Source organism: Podarcis pityusensis (genome assembly GCF_964106645.2).
Source record: "Podarcis pityusensis genome assembly, chromosome: 10".
Taxonomy (NCBI): domain Eukaryota; kingdom Metazoa; phylum Chordata; class Lepidosauria; order Squamata; family Lacertidae; genus Podarcis; species Podarcis pityusensis.
In genome coordinates, this window is record NC_138035.1 from 29,276,522 (window position 1) to 29,303,877 (window position 27,356).

At 44.9% G+C, this 27,356-nt stretch overlaps 2 protein-coding genes and 1 long non-coding RNA gene across 3 annotated transcripts in view; 1 reads left to right on the top strand and 2 right to left on the bottom strand.

The window, feature by feature from the left end:
• Nucleotides 1-1,181: 1,181 nt before the first annotated feature.
• RAC2 (Rac family small GTPase 2) lies at nt 1,182-20,397 on the bottom strand. Its single transcript, XM_080971838.1, has 7 exons — nt 20,232-20,397; nt 16,607-16,678; nt 13,003-13,120; nt 10,739-10,801; nt 7,804-7,963; nt 5,009-5,141; nt 1,182-2,273 (listed from the first exon to the last, which is right to left on the bottom strand). Exons 1-6 carry the CDS (start codon nt 20,264-20,266, stop codon nt 5,011-5,013), a joined length of 579 nt encoding a protein of 192 aa, XP_080827964.1. The 5' UTR covers nt 20,267-20,397; the 3' UTR covers nt 1,182-2,273; nt 5,009-5,010.
• A 1,295-nt stretch (nt 20,398-21,692) lies between these two features.
• Nucleotides 21,693-24,622, bottom strand: LOC308486965. Its single transcript, XR_013991416.1, has 3 exons — nt 24,553-24,622; nt 22,429-22,551; nt 21,693-21,863 (listed from the first exon to the last, which is right to left on the bottom strand). It is a non-coding gene; the product is annotated as an uncharacterized lncRNA (long non-coding RNA).
• Nucleotides 24,623-25,439: 817 nt separating this feature from the next.
• Nucleotides 25,440-27,356, top strand: part of CYTH4 (cytohesin 4) — a 44,088-nt gene continuing 42,171 nt past the window's right edge. Inside the window, exon 1 of the mRNA XM_081024194.1 lies at nt 25,440-25,589. Within this exon, the coding sequence (XP_080880320.1) occupies nt 25,571-25,589 (19 nt within the window). The 5' untranslated portion in view covers nt 25,440-25,570. The remainder of the gene's footprint in view (nt 25,590-27,356) is intronic.

Here is a 27,356-nt window from a genome sequence, read left to right on the forward strand (position 1 = left end):
ATTCCCTCTTCATGCAGAACCCTGCAAATTATAGCTCTGTGAGGGGAAATAAGGGGCCCCCAACAACTCCCAGCACCCTTAACTAGCTCCCATAATTCTTGGGGGAAGCTATATCACTATTTGAAGTGGTATCATAGTGCTTTAAATATATGGTGTGTATGTGGCCTTAGATTACAGAAATAAACCTGACTGAGGCTTCCTCACATCCCTTCTTCTGGCCTGTTAAATGTCCAAGTGGCTCTTGCAGGCTGCTTTCTTGCCATTGCCTCCTGTCTGGGGTCATACCACTTGTGACTCCACAGTTCAGCCGACCCAATCCTGAGTTTGCATGGCTGGACTAGAGGTGACAGAATGCTGGAATATCAGAAGTCATTTCAAAAGGTTCCTGAATGAGGAGAGAAGGATTGGAGGACTGCAACCAATCATGCAAGTGGGGGCAGAAGGGGAAAGGAACTAACCAATGGGAAGAGGGAGGAAGCCCACAACAACCCACCCTTCCCAGATCCTGGTATGTCAGGATCATGAAGGTGAGGGAAAGAAGGTAGCATCTCCGGGAGGAAATCTTGAGTTGCTCACCTACATCATAGCTGTCAACTTTCAGATTTGAAAATAAGAGATCAGCAGCCTCGAAAATAAGGGATCAGCAGCCTCTCCTGTCCCGGGGACAGTCTACGGGATATCTAATAATCCGGGATACCAGCGGGAAGCAGCGGGAAATGGCTCTGGAATAAGGGAATTTCCTGCAAAAAAAGGGAAGGTTGACAGCTATGACCTACATACAGAGACAACCCAGCAACATGGGACAGACCATCCAATGATGAAGTGAGTCTTTCTTCCCCGTATCAAGGAACTCGGGCACCTGACTGGCTTAAGCCAAGGACTGGAGCTATGCCTTTTGAGGTAAAAGCGGCCATGGCCCTGACTTATCTATGACACATCACATCTCCTTTAGCTTGAACTCCATAATTGGTCAAAAATCCCTCAGAACATCCCCAAGGTCCCAGGATGAGGATTTGATGTAGGTCAGAGATGTCATGATGCTTTGCAAAAGGAGATGCAATGTGTGAGTTACAGCTTCTTAGCTAAGTAGCAGACATGTCGTCATCAGAGAGGCCCAGCCCTGAATACCCGTCTCTTTATCATAGTTCTTTAGAACCAGAACAAGACAAGGGTAGCAGAAGAAGAGTGGCAGAGATATTTATTGAGCCTTTATTGAGCCTTGTTTGCGATGCTGTGATCAGGGACAGAGAGGTTATATGGGGAGATTTCAGAGAACAAGGGCACTTGCACACAAGAGCCCTTTAGCACAGCTGAAGCACTGCTTTTATACAATTGGCTAGAAGTGGAATTAAAACAGAGTTACCACACAAGAAACTTTACAAAGCGCGGTATTCTCCAGCAATACAAGGGTCGAGATCATCCATTAATTACTCAGATGAAAGGCCCATTCAGCAAAGGTCCTTTCCAATGCTATTCAAAAGCCTTCTGCTTTACTATTTCATGTTGGTATACGTTGAAAATGCTGAATGGTGTTTCTAAATTGCCCCAGGGTCAGTTTCTCTTCCCACAGGGATTTGTGGTAGGGGGGAGGAAAGATGTTAAGTACTTATTTTCTCTTATCCCCCCCCCCCTTTTCTTTGGTTAATGGTGAAATAGCACTTTTATGATGCTATCTCACCATTAAAATAAGTAAATAAAGGTATAGTTAGATGAAAGCAGTAATTAGAAGCTCCTCTCCCATCCACAGGGAGAGAAACTGTCATTGGAGCAATTTAGAAAGGCTATTAAAGGTGCAAAGTACACTCTGTTAACCAAAGATCCTTTAGCCAAGATCAACAGGAAGCAATAGAACAGAATAAACCTTCAAAGAGGAACTGGAAAGTACAGAAGCCTTGAAACCCCTTAATAGCGCTTTTCCTGTCCACACTGAAGAGACTGGTGCTACAATTGCACTAAACATTTTTTAAAACAATAGCCATAGATCAGGTTGGGGGTGGAAACTACAGGCCAATGAATCAGGAAAACAACAGAACACAGCAGACTAAATATGGTGTAATGGGGAGGCTTTCTAACAAGTGAGGAATTCCAGGAGGCAATTCCAGACTAAATAACTAGTGTGGAAGCATCCACCACCACCCCTAAAAAATCTCAAAACTCTTCACTGGCATCACTTTGGGAGATACAGGAGAGGAATCCAGTCTTCAGTCTCTTTCCAATCAGCGAAGCCCAGAGAAAGGAGCAATTTCATAGGGTGAGGGAGCCGGGTCTGGAATCTGTAAGGCAAATAAAAAGGGTCAGTCTGCACTGTCCGCAAGTGAGACTTCCATGTGGCACTGCAGTGGGGACTTCTAAGCATCCTTTATAAGGTGTTGTTTCCTTTGGGGAAAGTGTGCTGGAGACTTATGGTCAGTGGAGAGTCCTTTTCTATTCACGGTGTTTGCTTGCTGGACACCTGCCCACAGCTCTAACAAACAAAAAACTGAGGAAAGAAAGAACAATGGTGGGCTGGTTCACTGGGACTTCTCTTGGGCTCCTGGCAACCCTTTCTTCTTCCAGCTCCTCTGCCCTTTGTTGTTGAGGGTAACTAGAGCCACTCATTAAAGATTGGTCTTGGGGGAAGGAGAGCGAGAGTACAGATGACACCATCAGCCTGGCTGCTGCTGACTAAAGCTGAGTCAGGAGAGCAGTTTCTAATTGTGTTAGATGCCCAAGCAGCAGGAGGAACTCCTGTTTGGATAGTATCAGGCAACATCTATTTTCAGCAAGCTCCCCTCTCATATTCAGTTGAGTGTCCATCCAAATTTTCTTGACTTTCTTACCAAATGTGTAAGTGGGGAAATCACTCATTCCTCCACTATGAATGTGTGAGGGGAAAGTGGGGCTGCCCCTGAATTTTAATTGAAGTAGAGCCCCTTCACATGACCAGTAAATGGGTGGACCTACAGGTTGAATAAATGAAATTTGAAAGTACATTTAAAGCAAGCAACTTCCCCAAGGAATCCTGATAGTGGTAGTTTACAACCACCTCACAGAGCTACAATTCCCATCATCCTTAACAAAACTACAGTTCCCAGGATTCTCTGGGGGAAGTTAGGGTGCATATGTTAAGATTTACAAACCTTATTTCTATCCTATACACACACATATAGCATCAGAAACTCATCTCATGCTTAGAAAATCTGAAGTCACTTGTTCATCTGGTCTATTTTGATTTCATTGCCGAATAAAAGACATCTGAGTTCTTTTAAAAATCTGTATTTCCCCTTTCCATAACAGTTTGCAACCAGCAATTTAATCCATGACCATACTGTTCCAGATCTTCCATTGATCAGCTGTCGGGACACAGGATGTTCTCCAAGCTTTTGCTAGCAAAGTCAGCTAGCATATGTGTAACTAATTATAGTTATATAGTCTCTCCCTAATTGGTTTTTAACATGTCCCCCAAATATTGTTAGAGGGTTTAATTGAAACTCTAAGCTTCTGATATCTCTTGGGCTTTGAATTGTTGTTTGCCAGTATTCATTAACCAGGCTGCAGTCCCACCAGATGTGAGCGAAAGTTCCTTTCTTCTCCTACACTTTGAATGCATGTGTGACACAGCTAGGAATATATTTGGTATAGTGGCTGGGGTATAATTCTGCCTAGGTGTTGCTTTGTGAATTTCTCCTTTGAATTTCCATCTATCCAGTACTTTCCCCCTAGAAAAATAGCTGCCGGTACTCACCATGAAGTTGTTACAGTAAACGCTACATTTTTAACAACAAAAAAGAGAGGTGTCGGTACTGCATGCCCTTGAGTACCACCTGGGGGGGGGGAGTACTGCATCTATTACCTATCTTACAAGGGCCTGTACACATAATTCCTCTGTACCTCCAATATAGTCACAGTGAACTCTCCCAATTCTGTTTTGCAATACTGATTTTGCGACCGCTTGGGACTACTAAAATTTTATACCTTTTAGACAGCAAACATTTTTTCTTTTCCAGAAACTAATTTTCTCAAATAACATGGGATCCCTTTCTATATCGACTGCTCTTGTAATATTTTCAGTATAGCTCCTTATTGGCAGATACTGCAAAAATCGGCAGATGGAGATTGACTTGCTTTTCTGCTAATTGGCTTTATGAGACCATAACCCCCTGAAATATAGTGTCTTTGAATCTGGTTATGTCCTCTCTAATCCAGGCAGAATAGTCTCGTTTTTCTTTCATTTTCTGAAAGCCCATATTTCAGGGGAAATTTCCAGGGCCAAAAACATTATCCATACTTTCCCCATATTTTAACAATTGGTCTCTTGATTTCACTTGCTGTACCTTTCCTTGTTTCTGTTTATTACATCTGAACCAATATAACAGGGAGTTGGTTCCTATTTGCTCTCCCATCCATGGTGAGGTATCTCTGAATTCCCAATCTGTATAAGGGAATTAACAGCAAGTCACAGAATGATTCTGTTTTACAGTTTTCCCTCCCAGCCACAGTCTCATTATCTGGTGTCTTCAGGTCTCTTTCCCACAATCTCTGTTAAGATACAAGTGGTTCAGGAATTGGTGGAGGGGGTGGCAGCTTAGGTAGGACTGGAGGCAGTGGTAAGCCGCTAAGAGTGAATCAGATGTTGAGCCAGAATCGGTTCCACCTCCCAAGATGAAGGGATGCTGGCCCTGGCATGAACAGACTCTTCAAGCTCAACACACTCAGAGAACTGCCTGCTTGCTTGCCCAGTCTCAGGGCTCTGTCCATTTGCCACACTAAGTGTTGTGACCTGTCCCATCCTTCCAAAAAGTGTCACTCATTGAATCAGTGTCTTAGCTTCCACCTAGCCACATATCTGGTCCTCTGGTACACCTGCTGCACCTTGTAACCATGCCTTGTTTATGTACCATTCTGATTTAAGTATCAAAGTCCTTGGCAGAAACCAAACTGGACATCTGAGCTCTTCGTCTGGCAGTGAGGGCCAAGACAGAGGAAGGCCTTTGCCAGTACTTACTTACTTACTTACTTACTTACTTACCCTTAAAGGATACTGCACCCCCTTTTCTTTGTCTTTGTGGGTTGTGGACAGAGAACTGCCCGAATTGCCTCATCAAACACTGTTTTCAGGCCGCGCTGAGTCAGTGCTGAGCACTCGAGGTACTTCACTGCATCTGTGAATACAAAAAAACATTCTGAGGAAGGGGTGCTTTTTAAACTCAAATAAATCACAGCATCATCATGAGTACAGGGACAAAATGGGAACTTGCTTCTGCTGCCCTGTTGCTAAATCAGGTCCTCCCTTAAAGAGGGCACATATTGCAGTGAGACCTGGACAACCGACACCCTGTGTTGTGGGTGGGTACGTTTGGTCAGCCACAACACCCGATTGGTAGGTCCCTCGAAGCTGGGTGCAATCTGGCCAATGGGACGCAGTCCAAACGGTTTGAGGGACCTATTTATACCCATGCACATGACCCAGAGCTTCCTCTTTCGGCACATGCATTCGGAACACCCGCCCACCTCTCCCTACTTTTAGGGGTTGCGCTTGATCTTGCTATGCCATCGTGTGTCATCTGTCGTTGGGACAGGGGCATGGTAGGAATTTTCCCCACTTCGCTGACTGGCTGTTGCCATTTGGGTTTAGCCTGCCGCGTAGCAAATCGTCGCAACTTGTAAGGTTGCGGATAGGCTCTGGTTCAGGTGATAGAGATGGGAGAATGCTCTCGCCATCCCTATGTGAAGGGTATTCCGTTAAAGGAATCCAGGGACTCGATAGTTTGGTCAACCCCTGAGAGGGGGTTGTGCCCATGCCTGAGTCCAGGGGGACATTTGGGTGGCAAAGTTAGCCCATTCCCGGCTTTCCGCATATTCAGGTGTTCACCCTTGGCTGACCTATGCTGGAACCCTGGGTCAGCGCTACCTTCATGGCAGGGAGCTAGTCAAACCAGAGCATATGCAACCAGTCACTTTATGTAATCAATAAAGTTGTGGCCTAAATTCTGCCAAAAACCAAAACCAAAACCAAAATTTGAGTCATGTGTGAATTTATTTAGGGGGGAAGTTTCTGGGTCTGAACACGCAAACACATTGATTTGGTGATAAATACTATAGGTGACTATAGTACCAAGTGCTGCTCCATCTGCAGAACTGCTGTAACATACAGCAAATAGATTTCACCATTTGTTTAAACAGTCTGGTGCTTTATTCGTTTGCTTTCATTTTCTGCATTTGTCTATATGCTTCCTTTATTTATTCACTGTTTTAAACTTGTTGTCTCTTGGCTGCCCTAGGAACCTAATTCATCATATTAATTTGCCAAGTCCTGAACAAATTAGGCTCTTGCTCAACCTACGTATCCCCAAATGCCCAACCACTTAGGTCTTGGAGCTGCGGTGGAAAGGAAAGATGAATTCACCTACGCAGGAAAGAACGGGGTTGCTTGTACAATGAGAGAAAGGGGCCTTGAGAATGAGCGAGTGCAGCATGTTACCCTTTGCTGGTTAGCGCCAGACCACACGGCAGGAAAAGGAAGTTGTGGCTGAACAGTGTTTCAACTGACAGAACTTTTGAAGACCAGTTCCGGACAGAAAAGGCCAGGGAGTGGAGAGGAGGAGGAGGAAGTCTGAAAAGCATCTCCAATGCTCACAGTTAAGGCAAAAGCAGTCGGATGAACTACTGATAGTGAGGTCATCCTGCACAGGAAGGATGTTGCCGAGAAAATAAGCAGGCATCAGGTGGGACTCCTCCAAGATTCGCATCGTCTTGGCATCTGAGGCAAAAAGGCTTCAGCCTTCCTTCACAAGCAATCTCCTCTGCGAATGGGCTCCATTGTAACCTCTGCTAGCAAAAGCAGTGTGCATCATTCTAAGATGGCGCAAGCAGGCAGTGTCCTAGAGGAGTAGCATAGGCAGCAATTCACCCAATGCAGTTTGTGCAATGGTAGAAAAATGGCTCTGCTGTAATATAGATATGTGAACTGGAGAGCAGCATTGATGCATAAGGAGGAGCATGCACAGAATCAGGCAAGGGGCCCCACCACACACACACACACACACACACACTTTTGACATGGCACATTCGTTAAAAGTGCATACCAAAAATGTGTTCACAAAGAGAAATTCACACTGAAATGCTGAGGAATATTTGTGAAAATGAATACAGGTGTCCTCCCACTTATGTGTGATTGACTTGCACACAACTGCACACATGCGCAGTGACAGGAAATAATGAAATAATTCAATTCCAACCAGCCCCAAAGACACCAGAGGCATAGCAGGGCTTTGTTTATGCTTCTCAGCCTCCCCGCCCAATGGCTGACATGTGGGGTAGTGCAGCAGCAGCCACCACTTTCCCACATGTCCTCCAGCCTCCTGGCAGTCCTAGAGCTTCGATTCTAGTTGTGGGAATTTTTGGATACAGTGCTTTGTTATGGGTTGGAGAGAGAGAAGCAGGGAGGGCATTTAAAGGGTGTTAAGGGGGTGCTCACCACTTTTGGAAATTTCATTTAGGTGCACAGGCACCCGGAACGTATGCCCCATGCAAATGGGGTATCAGCTGTAAATTTCAGATTGTTGCAGAAATGTGGAAAACTGAATTTAAGACTGGGGAAATGAGAAAAGGAGAGACCTGAAATGGACAGATCCTTCCAGAATTGGAAGTGGCGAGTCTTGTTGCACTCATGTCCCGACTGCGAGCTTCCAGTAGGCATCTGGTTGGCCGCTGTGACTAGATGGATCACCCCCTGACCCAACATGTTCTTATGCTGGTTTCCACAATTTTAACAGCCCCAGTTTGAACTGGGGCATCTCCTCCCACCACCTCGCCCTCACATACCAATTTCCTTGGCCAGCGCAAGGCCTTGTGGGTATGTAATGGGTGCCAACTTCTTCTCTTTGAGCTTCTCTATGGTGTCCTTGTCATCTCGGAGATCCAGCTTTGTGCCCACGAGGATCATGGGAGTGCTAGGGCAGTGATGCCGTACTTCAGGGAACCACTAGAAGAAAGTTCAAGATTTGAAGTGGGAAGAGTGAGGCGAGAAATGAAAGAAAGAAAGAAAGAAAGAAAGAAAGAAAGAAAGAAAGAAAGAAAGAAACTGGGCTACATTTTGTATCATTGTAGTCTATCTAGCAAACACTTTACAGACGATAAGAATTGTCTCGCTGGATCAAAACAAATCTAATATTACCACCTTTGCCAAGGTGGAACCTTCCAGATGTTTGGGAGTTGCAGTACAAAACATCTGGATGGCACTAGCTTGGCAAGGGCTGACTCACACCATCCCTATTCATAATAGGGGAATCTTTTAAGAAAAATTTAATTTTAAAGCAGCCTGGGGCTCTGATTTCGATATGTGTGCTGGAGATGAGGAGTTTGATCTTTTCTCGTGTATCTTTTCCTGATCTATATTTCACCCCTATGCTGGTAATAGTGGGGAAATAAATACAGGCATCTATATTTACACACACACACACACACCAGATCCAGCAAATAGTATCTTTGGGATGTGGGTGGGGAGTAAATTTAAACTGGAAAAGTGGCACAGGAGGAAACAGTTAAGCATCGCCTCCCCAATGCTGCTGCTCTGATGAAACCCAGACCTCTCCACAACTGTTTCTGAAGCACAACCAGTCAATAACCAGGAGGTTTCATCATGGAACTCTTGTATCACATATTTTTTTGCCTAGGGCCAGCTCCAGGTTTGCATCGTGCCCCCACCTTCCATTCATCATGCTGCTGCCCTCTACCCATTTGTAACAGGCAGCCCCTGTTCCACTTTTGTATCCTCCCACTCCTCCATCCTGTTAAAGTCCATTTTCTGCAGGCAGGTGTGTGGGAGGAAGCCACCCACAGATAGGAAGAGAAACAGTGAGGAGGTGTGGACAGAGGAGAAAGCGGAAGCGACAGCACAGGTGGGGAGGAGGAAGTGGAAGCAACACTGGTCCCTTGGCAGATTTCTGGCAACATCACTTGGTGCCTCTGGGACTCATTTTGTTCTTAACTATTATGATGGTACAATCTGATCTTCATAGTGGATCTTAACACTCATTATGGTACAAAGGAAAGGAGGTGGTCTTTCAAAACCTAGGCCTTGGCATTTCAATGGACCCCAGGACTAAGCCCTAGCAAATTTGTCAATTGCAAGGGATCATAGCTGTCAGGGCTGGAGTCAGAGGCAGATCAGCAATAAAGGAAGCAGAGCTCTGTTGCAGCGGCAGAGCATATGCCTGAGCTGCCCAGGGAGGATGTGCTCCCGAGGGGGGCGGGGCATGGAGGGTGCCCTCCCAGATGCAGGATTGCCACTTGGGTGCATGGAGCGGTGCACATACCCTGCAGCTGGGGGCAAAGTGAGCTGCCCATGGGGTGGAGCGAGCTGCTGATGGTGGACATTTGGCACGCCATGCACCCATGACTACAAAGCCTCCCCTGAGCTGTCATAATGAAGGGGGAAGGGGGGAATGCTGCTGGCAAAGCGGTGCAGCTCCCCCTTTCCCCCACTGGCTCAGGGTAAGCTTGGGAGTCACAGGCGGGTGGCGCGCCAAATGTCACCCCCTCAGTGAAGACATCTGGGGCAGCTCGCCCCCCCACCCCTTCCTCCGCCCCTGCTCTGTTGTCAATGAAGTTCACTCTTTATTCAAGGAACATGCAACTCAGCCTAGTGGTCTCAGCAACACTCTCCAGTACAGGTAGGTCTAGTTCCTATGGAACAGTTGCCAGGTCCCTGCCTCCCACCCTTTCTAAGGCTCCTCCTCTCCCAGATGTTTCCCAAGCAGTCTGAGACTGCATCTGTGCACCCCTGATCTCTGTTCTGCTCTTCTTGTTACTCTCCGAGTTCTTGGAGACCAGGGGAGAGGGGAGCTGGTCACAGCAGGAGAGGGAGACTTCCTCTGCTTCAGCCTCAGAGTCTGAACTGCTCCCTGTCACAGGCTCTTCCTGCTCACGAAGCCCGGTTGCCCAGGGGCAAAGGAAGGCGTCATGACACCCGGGGCTGGCATTGCTACATAGGGTGCATGTGCAGCATTGCTACATACGATGCATGCACCGTACATAGTGACACTGCACATGCGCTGTATAGTGGTTTGCTGCCGCCGCCGCCGCCGCTCCAACGCTGTACGGATGGTGCCAGGATCCCTCTGTTGCCACTACAGCTGTGAATGGAGGATCCTCCATTTGCAGCTGCAGCCACGAGCAGAGGGTCCTGGAACCACCCGTACGGCATGGGAGCGGCAGCGGCAAATCACTATACAGCACATGTGTGATGGCGCTACATGCTGCACATGTGCTGTACTTAGTGGTTTGCCGTGGGTGCCGGGATCCTCTGCTTGTGGCTACATCTGTGAGCAGAGGATCCTCCACATGTGGCTGCGGCAGCACGATGGCTGCTCGTGCTGCCGTGAGCCCCCGCGGGGTGACTTCTTGACACCCCTGCAGACATGGAACCTGCGGTACTCCACCCTCCCACCCCCCATTGCGACACCACTGCTGTTGCCCCTTCAGCATCCAGCACCTCCACCCCATCTTCTCCCTCTGACCTCTCCTCGGTGTCCCACCACCAATCCCCTGGCTCTCAGTCTTCCTCCTCTGGGGTTTCCCTTGGGGGTTCCCTGGCTGGTGCCTCCCACTACTCCTTTTCATCCAGCCAGTCCCTGCCGAAAACATCCAGGGTCACCATGTTTTCCACACTGCAGCTGGCCCCAAGGCCAAGTATGATCAATTTCTCACATGCCCTGTGCCTCCTTCCTCGGCTGCACAAACACCTGGATGATCTCACCTTAGCACGGACATTCTCATAAGATGCGGGGCTGACTAGAGAGAAGCAGATGAGGAAGACGTCCTGTGGGCATAAAATAAAAATGGACACTTTAAAAGTCACACTGAGGGTTGGTGCTGTCTCATGTAGCAAAACACAAAACACACCAATTATTTATACAGTGCTTTGCCCAAGTACTCAAAGCATTTCAGGTACTTCATCACAGCAATCCTTAACCACCATCCTGTAAGGTGGGACACTATCATTATTTCCATATTAGCCAGTTATAAAGTGATAGGGTGAAAGCAACAACAACCCTGCAAACAGTGCATTAAACCATGCAGATCAAACTAAATAATTTTAATCAGGGAAACCAATCCAAAATGAATATTAGAACCAAAGACGAATGGCAACTTAAACTGATGGAATATGCACAGCTTGCAGACCTAACTTATGGAATAAGAGAACAAGAAGAATGCACATTTAAAGAAGACTGGAAAATGTTTACTGGCTATATTGGTGAAAATTGTGTTTATTTAAAAACACTGATAGCATTAAGATAAATTCAACAGTGTAAATAAGTTTTGATGGATGTAACAATGGAATACTGAATGGATTGTTCATGTAAACTATGCAGGGATGTATGGTATGCAAAATGAACCACGGAAGGAGAAGAAGGGAAGTCATTGATTTAAGGTTGTTTAAATGAATATTTTGAAATGTAATTTAGAAAAATGTAATAAAAATTATTAAAAAACAAAAACAAAATGAATATTAGCACACTCCAGTGTTTTTTCATTAGACTGCGAAAATTAGAGCATGATCCGATTAAGCATTTTTTTGGGTTCCATTGATTTTAATAAGCGAGTTCATTATCTGTTTCATTGAAATAAATAAACAGCACAAATAATACGCTAAACATTAGAAAAGGAAGATTGCACTGACGTACTAAACTGATTGAGCGACAGAACAAACCCCAAACTTACTAGTGCTATTTCACGAATAAGTGAAAGAGAACCTAGAAACTGAAGAAGAGTGTAGGGCAGGACATGTTCCTTCTGACACCCTAGGATAACCTTTATTAGTTACCTTTGATTCTTGTCACCATCCCACATACAGGCAGGTGGGCATCTGTTCTACATTACAGAGGACCACCCTTTGTTTGAAGGTCTATCTGTTCCAAGTCCTGATGCTGCTGGACTCCAACTCCCATCAGCCCCAGCAAGCCTGACCAATGGCCAGGGATGATGGGAGCTGTAGTTCAGCAGCATCCAGATGGTAAAATGTTTCCCACACCTGACACAGAGTATTAACTTCTTTGCTACATTTCAGGCTTTACCTGACAGTTCATCTTAGTCTATGACAGGAAGAAGAAGTGATTTTGGCCTATTGCAATTTTTCACGCAGAGAAGCCACAGCTGCTTTAAATACAGTGGTACCTCGGATTAAGTACTTAATTCTTTCCGGAGGTCCGTTCTCAACCTGAAACTGTTCTTAACCTGAAGCACCACTTTAGCTAATGGGGCCTCCTGCTGCCGCCACGCCACCAGAGCACGATTTCTGTTCTCACCCTGAAGCAAAGTTCTTAACCCAAGGTACTATTTCTGGGTTAGCAGAGTCTGTAACCTGAAGCGTATGTAACCTGAAGCGTATGTAACCCAAGGTACCACTATACTCGCTTTTGTTTTTCTATTTAAGTTAGAAAAGCCCTGGTCTCCTTTGTATCTGTGAGAGAGGGGGAAAGGCAGTACCAAAAAGGAAAACATAAGCCAAAGCCTACACCAGTGCTGAAAAAGATGACTTGATTTTGCAGAATAAACATAATAAGAAGTTCTATTGTTTTTTGGTTCTGAAGGATAATAGTCAAATGTGATTTGTTCTTTAGAGGCAGAAGCAGTGTTGAGTGGTCCACTTCAGGCCACTGGGAAGACCCTCACACAGGTCAATCATCAATAAGGTGGTATACCAAGCATAGAGGCTGAGGTAGTTGACACTGGGAAAGTTGCTCTTTTAGGTGCTTCTGCCCTGGGCCACTTATGGCTCGGGTAGCTGACTGGCAGCCAGTGCAGTGCTTTCGGGACCAGTGATCCATGGTCCCTTTGAGCTGCTGCACTTAGCAGCCTATCAGTTGCCTTCAACACTAGGTGCAGCCTCCAGATTGTCTCAAAGGGCAGCCCCACACACGGTGCATTGCTGTAGTCCAGCTATAGGGAGGTCACCAGAGCATGGATAACTGTGTCCAAAACTGCAGAGAAAATGCATATGAGAAAACAAGAGGAACTCACTGTCTGAGGATAGGAGAGAGGTCTCAAGCGGTCATAGTCCTCCTGGCCAGCCGTATCCCACAACCCCAGGTTTACAGGTTTGCTATCAACCATTACATTGGCAGAGTAGTTATCAAATCTGTAAAAAAAGTAGGTGTCAGTTCCTTAAAGCTTACAGTTAACAGGGTTGCCATATTTCAAAAAGTGGAAATCCGGACACAAAAGTTGTTCAGTTGTTGTTTTTGGCAAAGTCGAGCTTTTGCCAGTTTCTACCCGGACACTGCTTCCAGCTACAGTAACATGAGCTATTTCGAAGGGGAGGATCTTTGCCCATTTTAAGACAAATTTAGAAAGTTCACAGGAGGAACACATCTCAGCCTACCCCTTCTTCACCCAGTCACATGTGTCCCACAGAAAGCCTCTCCAGTGGGAATGGGTTTATGGGGTGGCTGTGGCGAGAGGGATGGGGAATTGCTTAATATTGGGCATGGGAGAATGTGTGCAAACTGTCATGATATAGTTTAGACATTAGGTGGCACAGAAATTTATTGTATCTGGGTGGAGTCAGGCGTTTCCTGTTACTGTTCTTTTTCGTTTAAGGGAGAGAGGCAATATAGTTCAAGTTCTGGCTTCCTGACAAATGCAACCTCATAGGTTTTACATGACAGATCCTAAATAAGTCAATTTAAGGAAGTTAATGGCAGGAAAGTTTCGCACCTCCACCTCTCTTTTAACGCACATTGGGAGAAAATATAACTACAGCCCTCTATAAACCTCTTAACTTTCTATGGTTGCTACTTAGGGGACACGTGACATTTCATTCCAACATGTAACCTTTGTATTGATATCACAGCATGCCTGTGCATCACAACAGTGGCCTGGTTTTTGTTTTTTGAAATTAATAATTGGTTAATTTTTACATGATCACGATCTGGATCAAGTTGAATTATTGTGCTTTTATAAGGGATAAAGCAATACAGCTTCTGCCTTGGAAATCAGTTGAATGGATTCCATTTCAACCTGCAAAGAGAGCCTTTTACATCCCAGCAGGCAACAATAGCACCTAGGGTGACTCAAAAGTATCTCTCAACTACTCTGCCTGTTCTGACTCAAGTGGTAAAATTCAGGGCTGCACCACTTCAGATTGGAGGGGTGTTTATGTGTCAAAGCTTTAATCATCTCCCATATAAGTAACTCCCTGCATGTATACTAAGCCTAAACTAAACCTTTTTCAGTGAGAGGGCAACATGCCAGTGATGGGCGGGGCCAGAGACAAAAGTGGGTGGAGCAATACATGACAATGTTACCTTTGCACAGCTAGCTAATTTCTACACACACGTTTCTGAATTATCAGGGTTCAAGGACACATACCAGTCAGGCGAAAACACACAAGGAGAAGGGGTGTAACCCAGGGAGTCTCCCAAAGGCCAAGATAGAGAAGTCTTGGAAGCCTGAGCTTCCAAACCCCTTCTCTACACTAAACCAATACACAAATGAAGCAATTGACTCCCAGCTATAGTCTGAACAGCTTGAGAATGTTACCATGTCTCTCCAGCCCAAGGCTACCTCAAGATGGTGCCCTCCAGATATTGTGGACCCTAACACCCATCAGCCCCGGACAGCATGACCAATGGTCAGAGAGTTGTAGTCAGCAACACATTATGCGGCCTCTGAGCTTTCCCAACCGTCATGAAGTGTGTTTTATCCTAATTAATAGTGATTAAAATTTACAACAACAAAAATCCCATATTCTCCTCCTTAATCCCACTTGTGAGGAGGATACAAGAACTATATCACCATTGCATTCATGCTTTGTATACTGCTTTCCCACAAAGAAATCATGCTCAAAGCGGCTCACAACAAAGAAACAGGGATGCATATCAAACACACTACAAAAACATTTTCATAATAGCATAGCAAAACAACAGCATGACAGCCATTTCATGGAATAACAAAAATAAAAACCATTTCATAATAACATAGCAGAAAAAGCACATTTCGAAAACACACGTTCTAATACTGAGAAAATAACATACAGCAGAAGAGAAACTAGCCTCTCTACGCTGGACTATAAGTAACACTGGATAGAGCAGTAATACTATTATTTACATATAAATTAAACAATGCTGCTGCACATCCCTGGAGGTTCGGCTATTATTGGATAGTTATCCAGAGTGTCCTACCCTTTACTGAGGTATGGATAGTGAAGCCCTGTGATTAAATAAAGTGGTCTGCCATCAATACTGCAGGCCTGTCTATTAAAAAGAAATGGCCTGCCCACCTGGTAGTGTCCTAGTCCTCCACTTGAGAAAAAGGTGGTTCACAATTTTCAGTTGAAATAGACCGAGTTATATTACAAATATATGTAGCAATATACTTCCTTTTGGTCATGTGCTGTGCAGAAGGCTGGATGGGATCTTTTGTTTCTATCTTGTTTCCAGTGTGTGTTCTCGAAGCTACTAACATAAGTTTGACCAAACTGTGGGAGGCAGTGGAAGACAGGAGTGCCTGGCATGCTCTTGTCCATGGGGTCACAAAGAGTTGGACACGACTAAACAACAACAATGTGTAGGGGGAGCAGGGTTTGTACAATGGGTGGCCTCTGGCTAACTAATAAAGACCTTGACTATTAGGCAGATCCCAAATACACACACATACTGCTCTGTCGTTAGTTTTCACCTAAAGCAGTGGTTCTCAACCTGTGGGTCCCCAGATGTTATTGGACTACAACTCCCACCATCCCTGACCCACTGGTCATGCTGGCTAGGAATGATGGGAGTTGTAGTCCAACAACATCTAGGGACCCACAGGTTGAGAACCACTGACCTAAAGGAATGCAATTACTGTGATACTGTGGGGTGTAACATGACAAAAGGCAGTCAAATACAACACTGCCTGTTTGCCCAGAGTGGACACGGAGGGGGATGTTACTCCAGCCAGGAGGACTTCCTGTCACACCTGTTCTGGAGCTTCCTCTCCCTGCATGTGACCAGGTGCATGACCCTGGGAGACCCCATAAAGGGGCTAGTCATGCAGCCATCTTCCCTTCTCCTTCTTTTGATGCTCTTGATGCTTTTTGCTGTCTGCTGGCTCTCAGCCAGCAGCACATGGGCTCATTCCTCACAAGAGGAATCCACACCTTTCTCTGTATCTGTAACTACAAGCTAAAGCCTGCCTTCAGGATCATATTGTGAACTGAATGTAAGTAAACTTCTCATTACTTTTAAAAGAAGACTGTTGTATCTTTATTGTTTTTAAGAGGGAATAAAGGGGAATTTACCAGGAACAAATCCAATCTGGACAAGCTAGACCCGATTGCTTAACTCAAGAGATTCTAACAAATCTACAATTAGCTTCCTGCTATGTACAAGGGAAGGTGCGCTGCTATTTGCTCACTAGCATGAGTGAGGAAAGATAATATTTAATCAATATATCCTCTCCTACTATCCACAACATTCCCACAGATACTGCATTTACATGAGCTGTGGGGACTTGCTACCTTCTTATTTTCTCTCTACAGGCCAAAGACTTGGTGGAGAAACAAAAATAAGCTTTATCTCAATTCTTCGAAAGCTCAAGGTCCACAGCCTACAGATCCTTTGCCTCTGAGCTGCACCATACTCACACGGTAGGGATGTATTCTCCTGGGAAGGCATTTGTGGTGTAGCTGATCAGGAGGCAGGTTTTACCCACAGCTCTGTAGAAAAGGGGAAAGAAGCACATGGCACATATTATTCCAGTTTCTGCAGTAATATGCCTGCTAATGAAGCAGAGCAGGAGGTACAGACAGTAGAAAAAGGGGGAGCCTCCCTCCAAGGGCCCCTTCTAATCCCAAGGTAATGAAAAGCTGGAAGGAACACAAGAAAAGGTGTCTCTTTCATTCATCTATTCATTCATTAAATCCACCTTCCCATTTAACAACAGCAGCAGCAACAACAACAACTCAGAGCAGCTGGTATGTTTTCAAACCAGTTGAAATACACAGCAATAGTAAAATAAAAATAATTTAAATGATTTTTAAAACTCTCAATAATTTAAAAGCTGGGATAGTTGGATACGTTTTGGTGGGACGTTATAAATGGGGAAAGGGTTGGTGGAATGGGGTTTCAATCTGCTACAAATCTCGAGCAGTGAAAAAGATTAGTGGGTGTGCCTGGGGATATTCTGTGACATTGTGGGTGCCACCACTGAAAATACCCTGCTCTACATATTTACAGATTGTGCCTCTCTAAAAGAAGGTATATAGAGCAGGACATCACATGGGATGGTGACATGGTTCATACAAGATTTTAACAGGGCGATCCTATACATGTCTACTCTGAAACAAGTGTCATTGAGTTCAACGGGTCTTTCTCACAGGTAAGTGGGTATAGGATTGTAACCTAAACTACTACCTGAACCCAATGAAGCTCAGGTGAGCTCTCAACAATGGCCAAAATGGGAAGTTGTTTTTGCAGAGTAGGATAGAATAGGGCTCTGTGCTGGCCTCATGCTGCCCACACGACATTGGGTGGGGAGGAGGAGGCAGAGTAGGGACACAGGATTTGGGAGGGGGCAGCCCCCTCCTTGAAAATTTGGGAGAGCCTGAAGACCCCTCAGCCCCCACTACCTGGTGCATCTGCCAGATCTTTTTAGTTGGAGATTGAATATGTAATCTAGTTCATACATGTACTTGCCCTACTGAACTGCTCAAGAGAACGGTGCTTTCTGTTTTCTAAAATTTGCATGCATATGTGAGAAAGAGAGCTTACAGACTTCCTCTTTGGGGTATTTTTAAGAGGAAGGGACTAGTAAAGGGCAGGGAGTGGGAAAGTCTCTTTGTCTGCTGCTGGCCCAGGTGACAACCTTATCCAAAACTCCTGGCATTGCAATATGTGCCACTCTCTTGATGTTGCATTCGAAACTTCTCTTCAAGCTTCTCTCCTCCTCCCTAACTGTCCATAGTGCTACTTAGCAGTTACATGCACAGATCCTATCCAAGATGCAAGAAACTAAAGCTGCAGTCCAAGGAAGTGGAGGGATGGGGGAGAAATGGGATTGAGTTTGCTTTTAAAGGGAAGCCTATCAAATTGGGACTTTCCAAAACAATGTGTGAATGAAAACCTAAAGGCATATTTCAAAATTCACACTTCTCTGAATTTTGCATTGTAGTTCTCCAGCCAGTTAATGTGCACCAAAATGCATATTCTGGGGCAAAGCGTGTATAAAAATGTGTTCATTAGAAAATAACATGCAAAAATGTGTTGCATTAGGGGAAACTGACACCCCCCCCAAAAAATGTGTGCATTAGCAGAAATTGCCTTCAAAAATGTGTGCATTAGAAGAAATTCTTATTAAAATGTTGATTATAAGTTCCTTGTGCAATTTTTTTAATGATGTGGAAATGTGGAGAAGTGAATTTAAGATTGCAAAAAATGGGAAACCAGAACCTGACAGATTTGTACATTCCTAAGCTGAGTCGGGCTTTCATCTAAGAAAATATGCGTAGGATCGGGCTGCAAACCTCAGACATAGAGAAGTTGAAAGCTTGTATGGAGCTAGCTTCTGTTTGTGGAAAATAATATGTTTTTGAGTCACCCAGACCACATAAGCAGAAAGGAGGTGAAGATGCTGCCCAATGAAGAAGTCTTTGTACTGCAAGCACTTTGCTGAGCTGAACCTTTTACAAACTGGAGCAGTAAAAGATGCTCTCGTTTAGTACTGCTCATTTCTCACCCCACCATCCATCATGGTGGCTTCTGACTGTGGCTCTCTCCAATCAGCAACTAGTTTTACAGGGGGAGTACTTAGGAAAAGGAAGAGGTGTGTGTCAGGCCAAAGGCCTAACTCCACCTGCACATGTCTACTGTTGCATGGTGGGAAGCCCACAATCCATCTGGCTCCCCATGTTTTCACCTCTCACTTGGAAACTGTTGGGCCAGGTGGTATTCCCCCAGAGGCCCACATTTAGCCCTTGCCCCTCCAGCTGCTGGCCCAATTGCTGATTGTTAGCAACACCAGGAGGTGATTATTCTGGTTACACCTTTAAGGGTCACATAGGTGCCTTATACACAATAGAAACTCTTAGTGCCATAGGCTGCCACGGTGCAAAGGCCTCCACTTTCCCATGTAAGCTTTTGCCTGTGGATGGTCACATGCATATTCTCTCTTAAGAACCTTTAGGGGTGTCCATATGCTGCATTCAACCTGCATGTACAACTGGTGTACAAATAATTGAGCTGTACACTCATACAGTGATCCACATGTAACATTCAATAAGTGCCCATTCTATGTACCCGGTAACCTAAGCTGCACAAATCAAGAGCTATACACTTTCACACAAGCACTCATTGTACGTGTTGAGGCAGATCGGTGTAATGTGTGAACAAGCCTAATGGAATGTAGACGGTTGGTCCATCTAGCTCAACCTTGTCTACACTGACTGGCTGTGATGCTCTAGGGTTTCAGGAAGGGAACATTCCCAACCATACCTGGAGTTGCAAAGCAGATATTCTACCACTGAGCTGTGGCTCTTCTTCCAAGGGTGTTTCAGATTAATCAGTCTTCTCAGCACAGCAGGGAAAGATCCCAGGGAAGGATTCAGAAAGCAATGTGTGTGTGGTACATTTAGATATAATGCAGAGAAAGCATGGCCTAAATGCAGGGTTGCCAATACAAGGGCCACATCTTCACTTGCAATTCATTTCAGAGATGACTCTGCTGTCCCACCCTTCAAACCCACCAACCCATAGAATTCAACTGTTTCTGGATATGCTGTCAGAAAGACCAGGGAAGTTCTTCAATCATTCCCACAGAAATCAGACCCCGCAAGCAACACCATAAAATGCGACACAGAAATAACACACTCTGTATCCAAGTCAGAATTTATCAAAAAGCACCTTCTTCTTATGCAACATATTGAAATGGGGGTGGGAAACCTGTGGCCCTCTAAGATGTTGCTGGACTCCCATCATCCCTGACCATTGGCCATTCTAGCTGGGACTGATGGACCATTGCTCACACTAGCTGGAGCCCCACGATATCTGACAGGGCCACAAGTCGCCCACTCCTGGCCTAAGGCGTGCTCTTCCCCCACCCTTGATTGCTCTTGAAGCAAGTCACAGTTCCTTCCTGTGCTTGCGTGGCCTCTCTGAAAGACACAGAGAGAGAAGCTGTCAGCTCTGGGGCCTCGGAGCAAGGAAGGATCTACTCCAAGGAAGAGTCATGCCTTCCCTCACTCTCCCCTGTCCCCTCAAGCAAATGGTACATACCCATCTCCAACCACCACACACTTGATGGCTTGCATGGCTGTGGCCTAGCAGACTTATGGAGTTCCGTTGAGTCCCCCGGTCAGATCTAACGGCTTGCAAGCGATGATGGCGGAAAGCCTCCGGCAGTTATGTCAAAACGGAAGCTGAATTGAACAGCAGATTGTGGGTTAGGAAGGAAAGGGAAGAGAGGCTGTTTCTCAACCCGCCTACTGGTCCCTTCCCCCCACCAGGCAGCCAGGGAGGGGCATGTGCAAGCATGCCATTTCAAGAAATATTTTCTATCTTTGCTTGCCCCATATGGCTAGCCATTTCCTCTCATCACACTCTGTGACTCCAGGCTTTGGACTTGTAGGGAAAGCTAATTGTGTAGCTTCCAAACATCCAGAAGAGCAGATGGAGGGATGGGAGAAGCACAGAAGGGGAGCCTCTTCTCTTTCGTAGCATTCCTAGTTTAGGAGAAGATATCTGGGTGAGGAATGGATTGGGCTCATGCTGTAGCTCTTTCCAACCCCCTGGTGAAGAAAGAGAGAAGCTGCTTTCTTTCAATGGGGAATGAAGGGTTTCCATGTTTAATAAGACACTGACAAAGTTTCAGGTTGCCTCCGATATTTTGCCGGAGGGATTCAAAAGCACACCGGAAATTTAGGTTTGTGCAATTAAAGTGGATTAAAGCGCTCTGTCATCCGAGTGCAATCGACGAAATCAACTTTCTGCCGTTAGACCTAAGGCTCAATAAAGACCAAACACTGTCTAAGCTTTGTGTAAGCAAGCAAGTCTGAATGGATGCTCATTAAAGAGATCACCTGGAGGATGAAATCAACACCTCCCAAAAGAAAAGGGGCTTCCTATAATTGAGCCATAAATCTTTCAATCACTCAGTTTATGTCTATTCTTTGACACACAGGAAACCACAGGAGGGGGGCTCTTGTGCTTGTGTCCTGCTGGAGGGTTCCCCACAAGCATCTCAGTGGCCACTGTGAGAACAAGATGCTGGACCAGATGGACCACTGGCCTGATCCAGCAGCCTCTTGTGTTCTTATAAGTAATGTGGCCCAAGAAGAGAGTGTGTGCCCACTCACTGTGTGCCCCTTTAAAAGCAGATTGGTGTGTTTTAATGAAGGGTGAATTGTCCATGTGATCATTGCAGCTATCACTTGACAAATTACAGCTTTCATTAGTCGCCACTCTGCTCCGCTAACAAGCACACAATTAATTACTGCCATTGCCTGTACCAAGTCATTACGAAACAATGGGGAGCAGTGCGGCACCTTAGTGATCTGTCATGTGTCAGCTACTGAACCATAGTGAGGTAATTTAGCTCCTGTGGAGGGGCAACTGGATCATGTCCTTAGATGCTATGAGGCTGGCATGGTTTCCCACAGTATTCTCGGGCTTTCAGAAGAAGGGATTGTGACAACAGTGATTACACAACTCAAAAGATAGTTGCTAAAATACCATCAATATGTCTTCCCATTCCATCTCCATCTCTTCTTTCTGCAGGACCTTCTTCCAGAGCACTTTCAAGATCTCTCCTCTGCAAATTTCCCCCCACTCTGCTGTCATGGGGTATCACCCATAGTGGTGCAATTTGGTCATTTCAGATTTGGGACATAGTGGTCTCATTACAAGCTACTGTGTATCAAGGATGGACAAATTTAATACATCCTTGTGCAAATTTCAGTTTCTCTCAGTTTCTCATTTTTTCTTTCATAAAAAAATCATTTTTATTTGATTTTACAAATACAAAATTATAACAAACCAAATGCATATCCATATATAATGATTACTCTGAATCTCCCAACTTCCCTCCACCCCCTCCGTGGGTCTTGTTCTCAACATTTATAACTGCATATTATTCCATAATCTATATTGTATATCAGTTCATATTACCCATGGTATTTGTTACATTACAAATGCAATTAAAATCCTGCTAATATACTTGGAAGAGCAGACCTAAACAAATGAGTTTCTATATTACATTGCCAATCAGACTTTACAGTCCACCATATTGTCTTTGATGATCGTTCTCAGTTTTGGGGCTGCAACCGTGAATTTTGCAACTTTGTCTGTCATGAACCTATTGGTGCAGACAGCAAATACGTGATCTTCACTTGATCATCCACATCGAATGGCAGATTTTTTTATTTTAAAAGCCATTGCCTGATGACCAGCACAAAGCCTTCAGTTTTCTTCTTACCTTCTTCTCTGTCCAGCCAGGGGCGCTGTTGCCCAGGGTTCTCTGTCCTGTACATAAGAAGCAAGTGGGGAAAGGGTGGTGCTGTTTTCTATTTCTCAGCCTTGCTGTTTGAGGAAGAAGATGCTAAAAGGAAGTGGAAGAGGAATTATTGACATGCTGACGCCGCTTGGCTGTGCCTTGTGACCCAGAGGAAACAAATGTGGTAGGAAAGACAGGACTTCAGTGCTCATGGCCTGTCTTCAGTCTCCACTCATGATCAGAGAGGCTTCCCAAATGATGAAAATATGCCTCAACACATCATTTCATTCCCATAGACCAGTGTCCAAACTTTTTTCAAAGAGGGCCAGATTTGATGAAGTGAAGGGCAGTGAGGGCCGACCAAAGGGCAGACCAAAGTTGTTAACCTTTTTTTATTTTAGGATTGAAGTTGTTGAGCTTTTTTATGCTTTTGCCCCAAAGTTGTTGGAGTGAGATTAAGGGGAAAGGCATAAACTACACAAATCCTACAAAGAATCCGATTGCATTATGGCTCCAAACTGGGGCCACTATGGATAATATTGAGGCAACAGACCACAATTTATATTGCAATTGCATGGTAGTCGCCTATACAGAAGTCAGAACAGTGTCAGGTTAGGATCTTTGGCTTTGCACACACTCTCAATTCCCCAGAGTCCCCCTTTTGGCTTCCTGCTTTGTTGAAGAAGCAGAAGTGAGTTATGCACATTTTCTTTAATGGGCAGCACTGGGAAACAGAAACTGTGTGCACATTGGGGCATTAATGCATCCTTGGGCCTCTTTTTCCATATGCACTTTGTTGCACTTTCCCCCATGCATGAGCACTTCTAATTTTATGCCTCCCAAATCTATCTCGAAGTTTTCTGTCTAAACCATGGGCTGCACTTTATGGGATGTATTTGTAAAGTGTGCTGTTGTCCTCTCCTCTCCATTACTACTTTCCCACCTTCAGTAGTTCTGGAAATGTGAGGTGCACTGTGGTGTGCTTATTTATCTTTGCACATTATTATTATTATTATTATTATTATTATTATTATTATTAACCTGCCCTTCACCATAAGCCCCTAGAGAGCATGTGTGGCATGGTGATTAGAATGTCAGACTAGGACCTGGAAACCAGGGTTCAAATCCCTATTTGGCCATGATGCTCATTGGGTGACCTTGGGCCAGTCACTGCCTCTCAGCCTTATCTACTTCATAGGGTTGTTGTGAGGATAACATCAGGCAGACAGGACTACAGTGGTACCTCAGGTTACAGACGCTTCAGGTTACAGATTCCGCTAACCCAGAAATAGTACCTCAGGTTAAGAACTTTGCTTCAGGATGAGAACAGAAATCGCGCAGCGGCGGCACGGCAGCAGCAGGAAGCCCCATTAGCTAAAATGGTACCTCAGGTTAAGAACAGTTTCAGGTTAATAACGGACCTCCGGAACGAATTAAGTTCTTAACCCGAGGTACCACTGCATGTATGTCATCTTGAGCTCCTTGGAGGAAAGGTGGGGTACAAATGAAACAAACAAACAAACAAACAAACACATAAATTACAATTTTAAAAAGAGTTCAGAACATCTTACACAGGTGCACTTAATTAAAAATGTTTTGTCCTTGGAATTGTGCAAAAAGTAACTTCAGACAAAGCAAACATTTCAAGCCTGTTTCATGGTGGGCAGAATGGCCATTTAAAATAAATAAATACAGTTGTGTTTTTCCATGTTCTGGCTTTACATGATTTTCAAAAATAAACATACAGCATTTTCAAAAAAAATAAACAAACATGAGCATGTTGCATCTGGCCAAGCCCTGTGCCAGAATGCCAGGGTACAGAACGGCAATGGGTATCTGTAATACCCAGACCAGAACTTGAGGTAGAGTAGAAAATATGCAGTATGTTTCACACATATATACATATGGCTAAGGAAAGATGAGGAGATCAATTTTGGGGTGAGGGAATAAATTAGTTTGTTCCTTTCCCTTTCCCTTTTTATTTCACACCTCCTGCAGCTGCTGATTCTTCCTGAAAGGCCTTTTAATATCTATATCCATATCGCTGTTTTGTGCAAGAGCAGTTCTATACAAAACAGCTTTAAAATAAAAATAGAATAAAATTACCATGTATGTGCCTTCAGCAACTACTGGTGGAAACAGGGACACTGTCAACTGCATCCTTTTCTTTCCACTGATGAAAACAAGATAGTTCAGGTGTGCTCAGGCAAGGAGCAAACGGAAGTATGAAGTGTGGCAGTGGACAGCACCCACCAAAACATCACCACACACATGAACCCCTGCCTCCCACCCACACAATGCGTTTTATTGCATCCACAACTGGGTACCTTGCAATTTTATATTGGATTTTCTTCCCTTATCAGATTAACCATAGATGGAGGAAATCCAACTTAATTGGGGAGAAAGTGTGGACTTCCACTTGAACGAGGAAGATTCTGTTCAGCTTCAAACCCACATTAAACCCTCGTGTGAACAAGCCCAGAGATCCTGGAATCAAAGAACTGAAAAACTTGCTTCCTTTTTATTTACTCAGTTGATTTGCTGTGTGGAGCCTGAGGACTAAAAAACAGATGGGGATACATTTGCAGCACCAAATCATCCTCTTAATAAGCAAATCCTTTTTGCACTTCCAAGTTCCCTTTTCCTTCTCAGAGCATGCGGGGTAAAACAGCCATCACAGAACTGCTCGGTCCTAGACTGCATGACAGCTCAGGCCACAAAATCCCATTTTCCTCAGCGGGGCTGTCATTTTGTCTGTAAACACCTTGAGAGCTGTTGCATTGCTGCACATCTGCAGCTCAAGACCCTTTTCAGCAAGAATGGAACGGCTGCTCGTGGCAGCAATACTGTGGCTTTTCTTTCAGGAAACAACCAAAGAGCATTTGCACTTGTTTCTGAACCAGGACCACATGGCTTCCTCTGTCAATCTGAACCCACAAGGAGGAGGAACCAGAGAGAAAGAAAGGGGGTGGAGTCACAGATGAGTGCAGTCCTCCTGGGCTGCTCCTACATTTTAGTTACTGTTCCTCTGAAGTCACTTTAATTCCGAAGAAGCACAAAGGGAAGAGAAACCCACACAGCTGTACCAGAGTTGGGAGGATTGTCTTCTCAGCCCGGCTTCAGAATGGATGCACATCCCACCAGTAAGTCAACTCTTTAGAAAATGGGGGCCATGTCTTTATTCTGCCTCCAAGTTATACATGCTGTGGGGATCCAGAAGGGTCCGCCTCATAGGATCATTGCCAGCCTAAACCAGTTATTGAAAAGAAATGAGACAACAGGGATCTCTTGGGCAAGTTGTTGAGGTTTGCCAGTCTGGTCTGAAGGATTTATTTCTTTCACTTCCACCCTCCCAAAGCCACCTGTGACTGAAAGAGGTCTGGCTCATGTGTTCTTTCTGCATTTGATGCTTTACGGCTACATGTGAATGGAGGGATACCAGGGCCGGCTCTACCATTAGGGAGAAGGAGGTGGCTGCTTCAGGCAGTGGATGCTGGGAGGCTGGGAGTGGCAGCAAGGGCATTGGACGACAGAGCTCCCTGTGCCACACAGCCTGTCTGGTGTGCCCCTAAACTAGCCTGTGAAGGTGCAGTGGAGGATGCTGCCCTGTGGCCAGTGTTGACTCAGGATTCAAGCGCCACCAGTTTCCTTGGTTTCTGGATGTGGGATAGGAAGGGTGTCCACCTTCTCCTATATCTCAGCATTCCAGTGGTGTTGGTCCACAAAGATGTTGTTGGGAGACAGCCAGATTTCACCCTGTGCTTTTTATTTTATGCCATCCAAAGGAAAGCTTTCATATTCTTTGAAGTGTGCTTACAAGTACACCTATTCTGGCTCAGATTGTGGATGAGCTTCCCCAGTTTGCTGACCTTTCTGCATAACTTTCAGATTGGGTTGAGCAGACCCAGCACCTTGGGGGTGAAGGGAAAGGATGTGTGCCAAATGACCTAGAGAAGTACGTTCGGTTAAGGGGAAAGACTGGAAGAAGGGGCGATCCAAACTGGGCAAGCAGAGGCGCCCGCAGGATTTTTCCTGGGGAGGCAGAAGAAAAACACTGAAAGGAGCGATCAGGTTAGTTTTCCAGGGAAGGTTGTGTGGCTAATATTGCCTGTACGTTTTGCCTCAAACCTCAGGTTCTACAATTGGTAAAAACTTATTTTAATTAAAAAAACACACACAACTAATGTTGGGAATCTGGGTTTCATGATTTATCTGGGGCGGGGTGGGGACTGTTCCATTGCTCCCCAATTGTGGATCCCTATGTGTGAAAATGCTGTTCGTGTCAATGGTCTTTACATGGGAGTTTTGAGACCTCCATTGCATTCTCCATTGTATCCTCCATTGCATCTGAGAAACAATAGGAAAATTTGGGACAGTCAAGTGTATAGGGCAGAAAGGGTTTGCGGAAGGCAGGAAATGAAGGGTGGTATTCAAGTAAGGGTTACTCAGAGTAGACCCGTTGAAATAAATAAACATGGTTATGTTAGGTCCATTAATTTTAGTGTGTCTAATCTGAGTAAAACTTAGTTGGATACCATCTGAAGTAGGGGTTGTATTCAGCTAGGAAGCCTCTGCCCATTTCAGTTTTCTCAGCTTCTCATTTTCCCAGACTTAAATTCAGTTCTCCATTTTTGAAGCAATTTGCAAAAAAAAAAAGAAAGAAAAGAAAAGAAAAGGAAAAAGAATCCTCACAAAAATCCACCAGCAAGATTTCTCTTAAACACATTTTATATGCAAGCATTTTCCTCTCATATAATGCATTTTGTATGCTGTTTTGACTAATTTATTCCTTGTCATCCACATGTTCCCCCCAAATGTGCATTTTTGCAAACCTTGTTTGGTTGGAGAACTGCCTTGCAAACTTCAGATAAGTGCGCATTCGGAAGGATAGCTGCGTTATGGTTCACGTG

Bases quoted from the DNA above. Each gene is read 5' to 3' on its own strand.
- RAC2 (XM_080971838.1), bottom strand. From the start codon at position 20,266: ATGCAAGCCATCAAGTGTGTGGTGGTTGGAGATGG. The intron at 10,802-13,002 runs GTGAGTTCCTCT...TTATGCCCACAG, and splicing joins CTCTCTCCTATCCTCAGACA to GACGTCTTCCTCATCTGCTT. The intron at 7,964-10,738 runs GTGAGATCATCC...ACTTTCTTCTAG, and splicing joins ATGAGAATGTCCGTGCTAAG to TGGTTCCCTGAAGTACGGCA.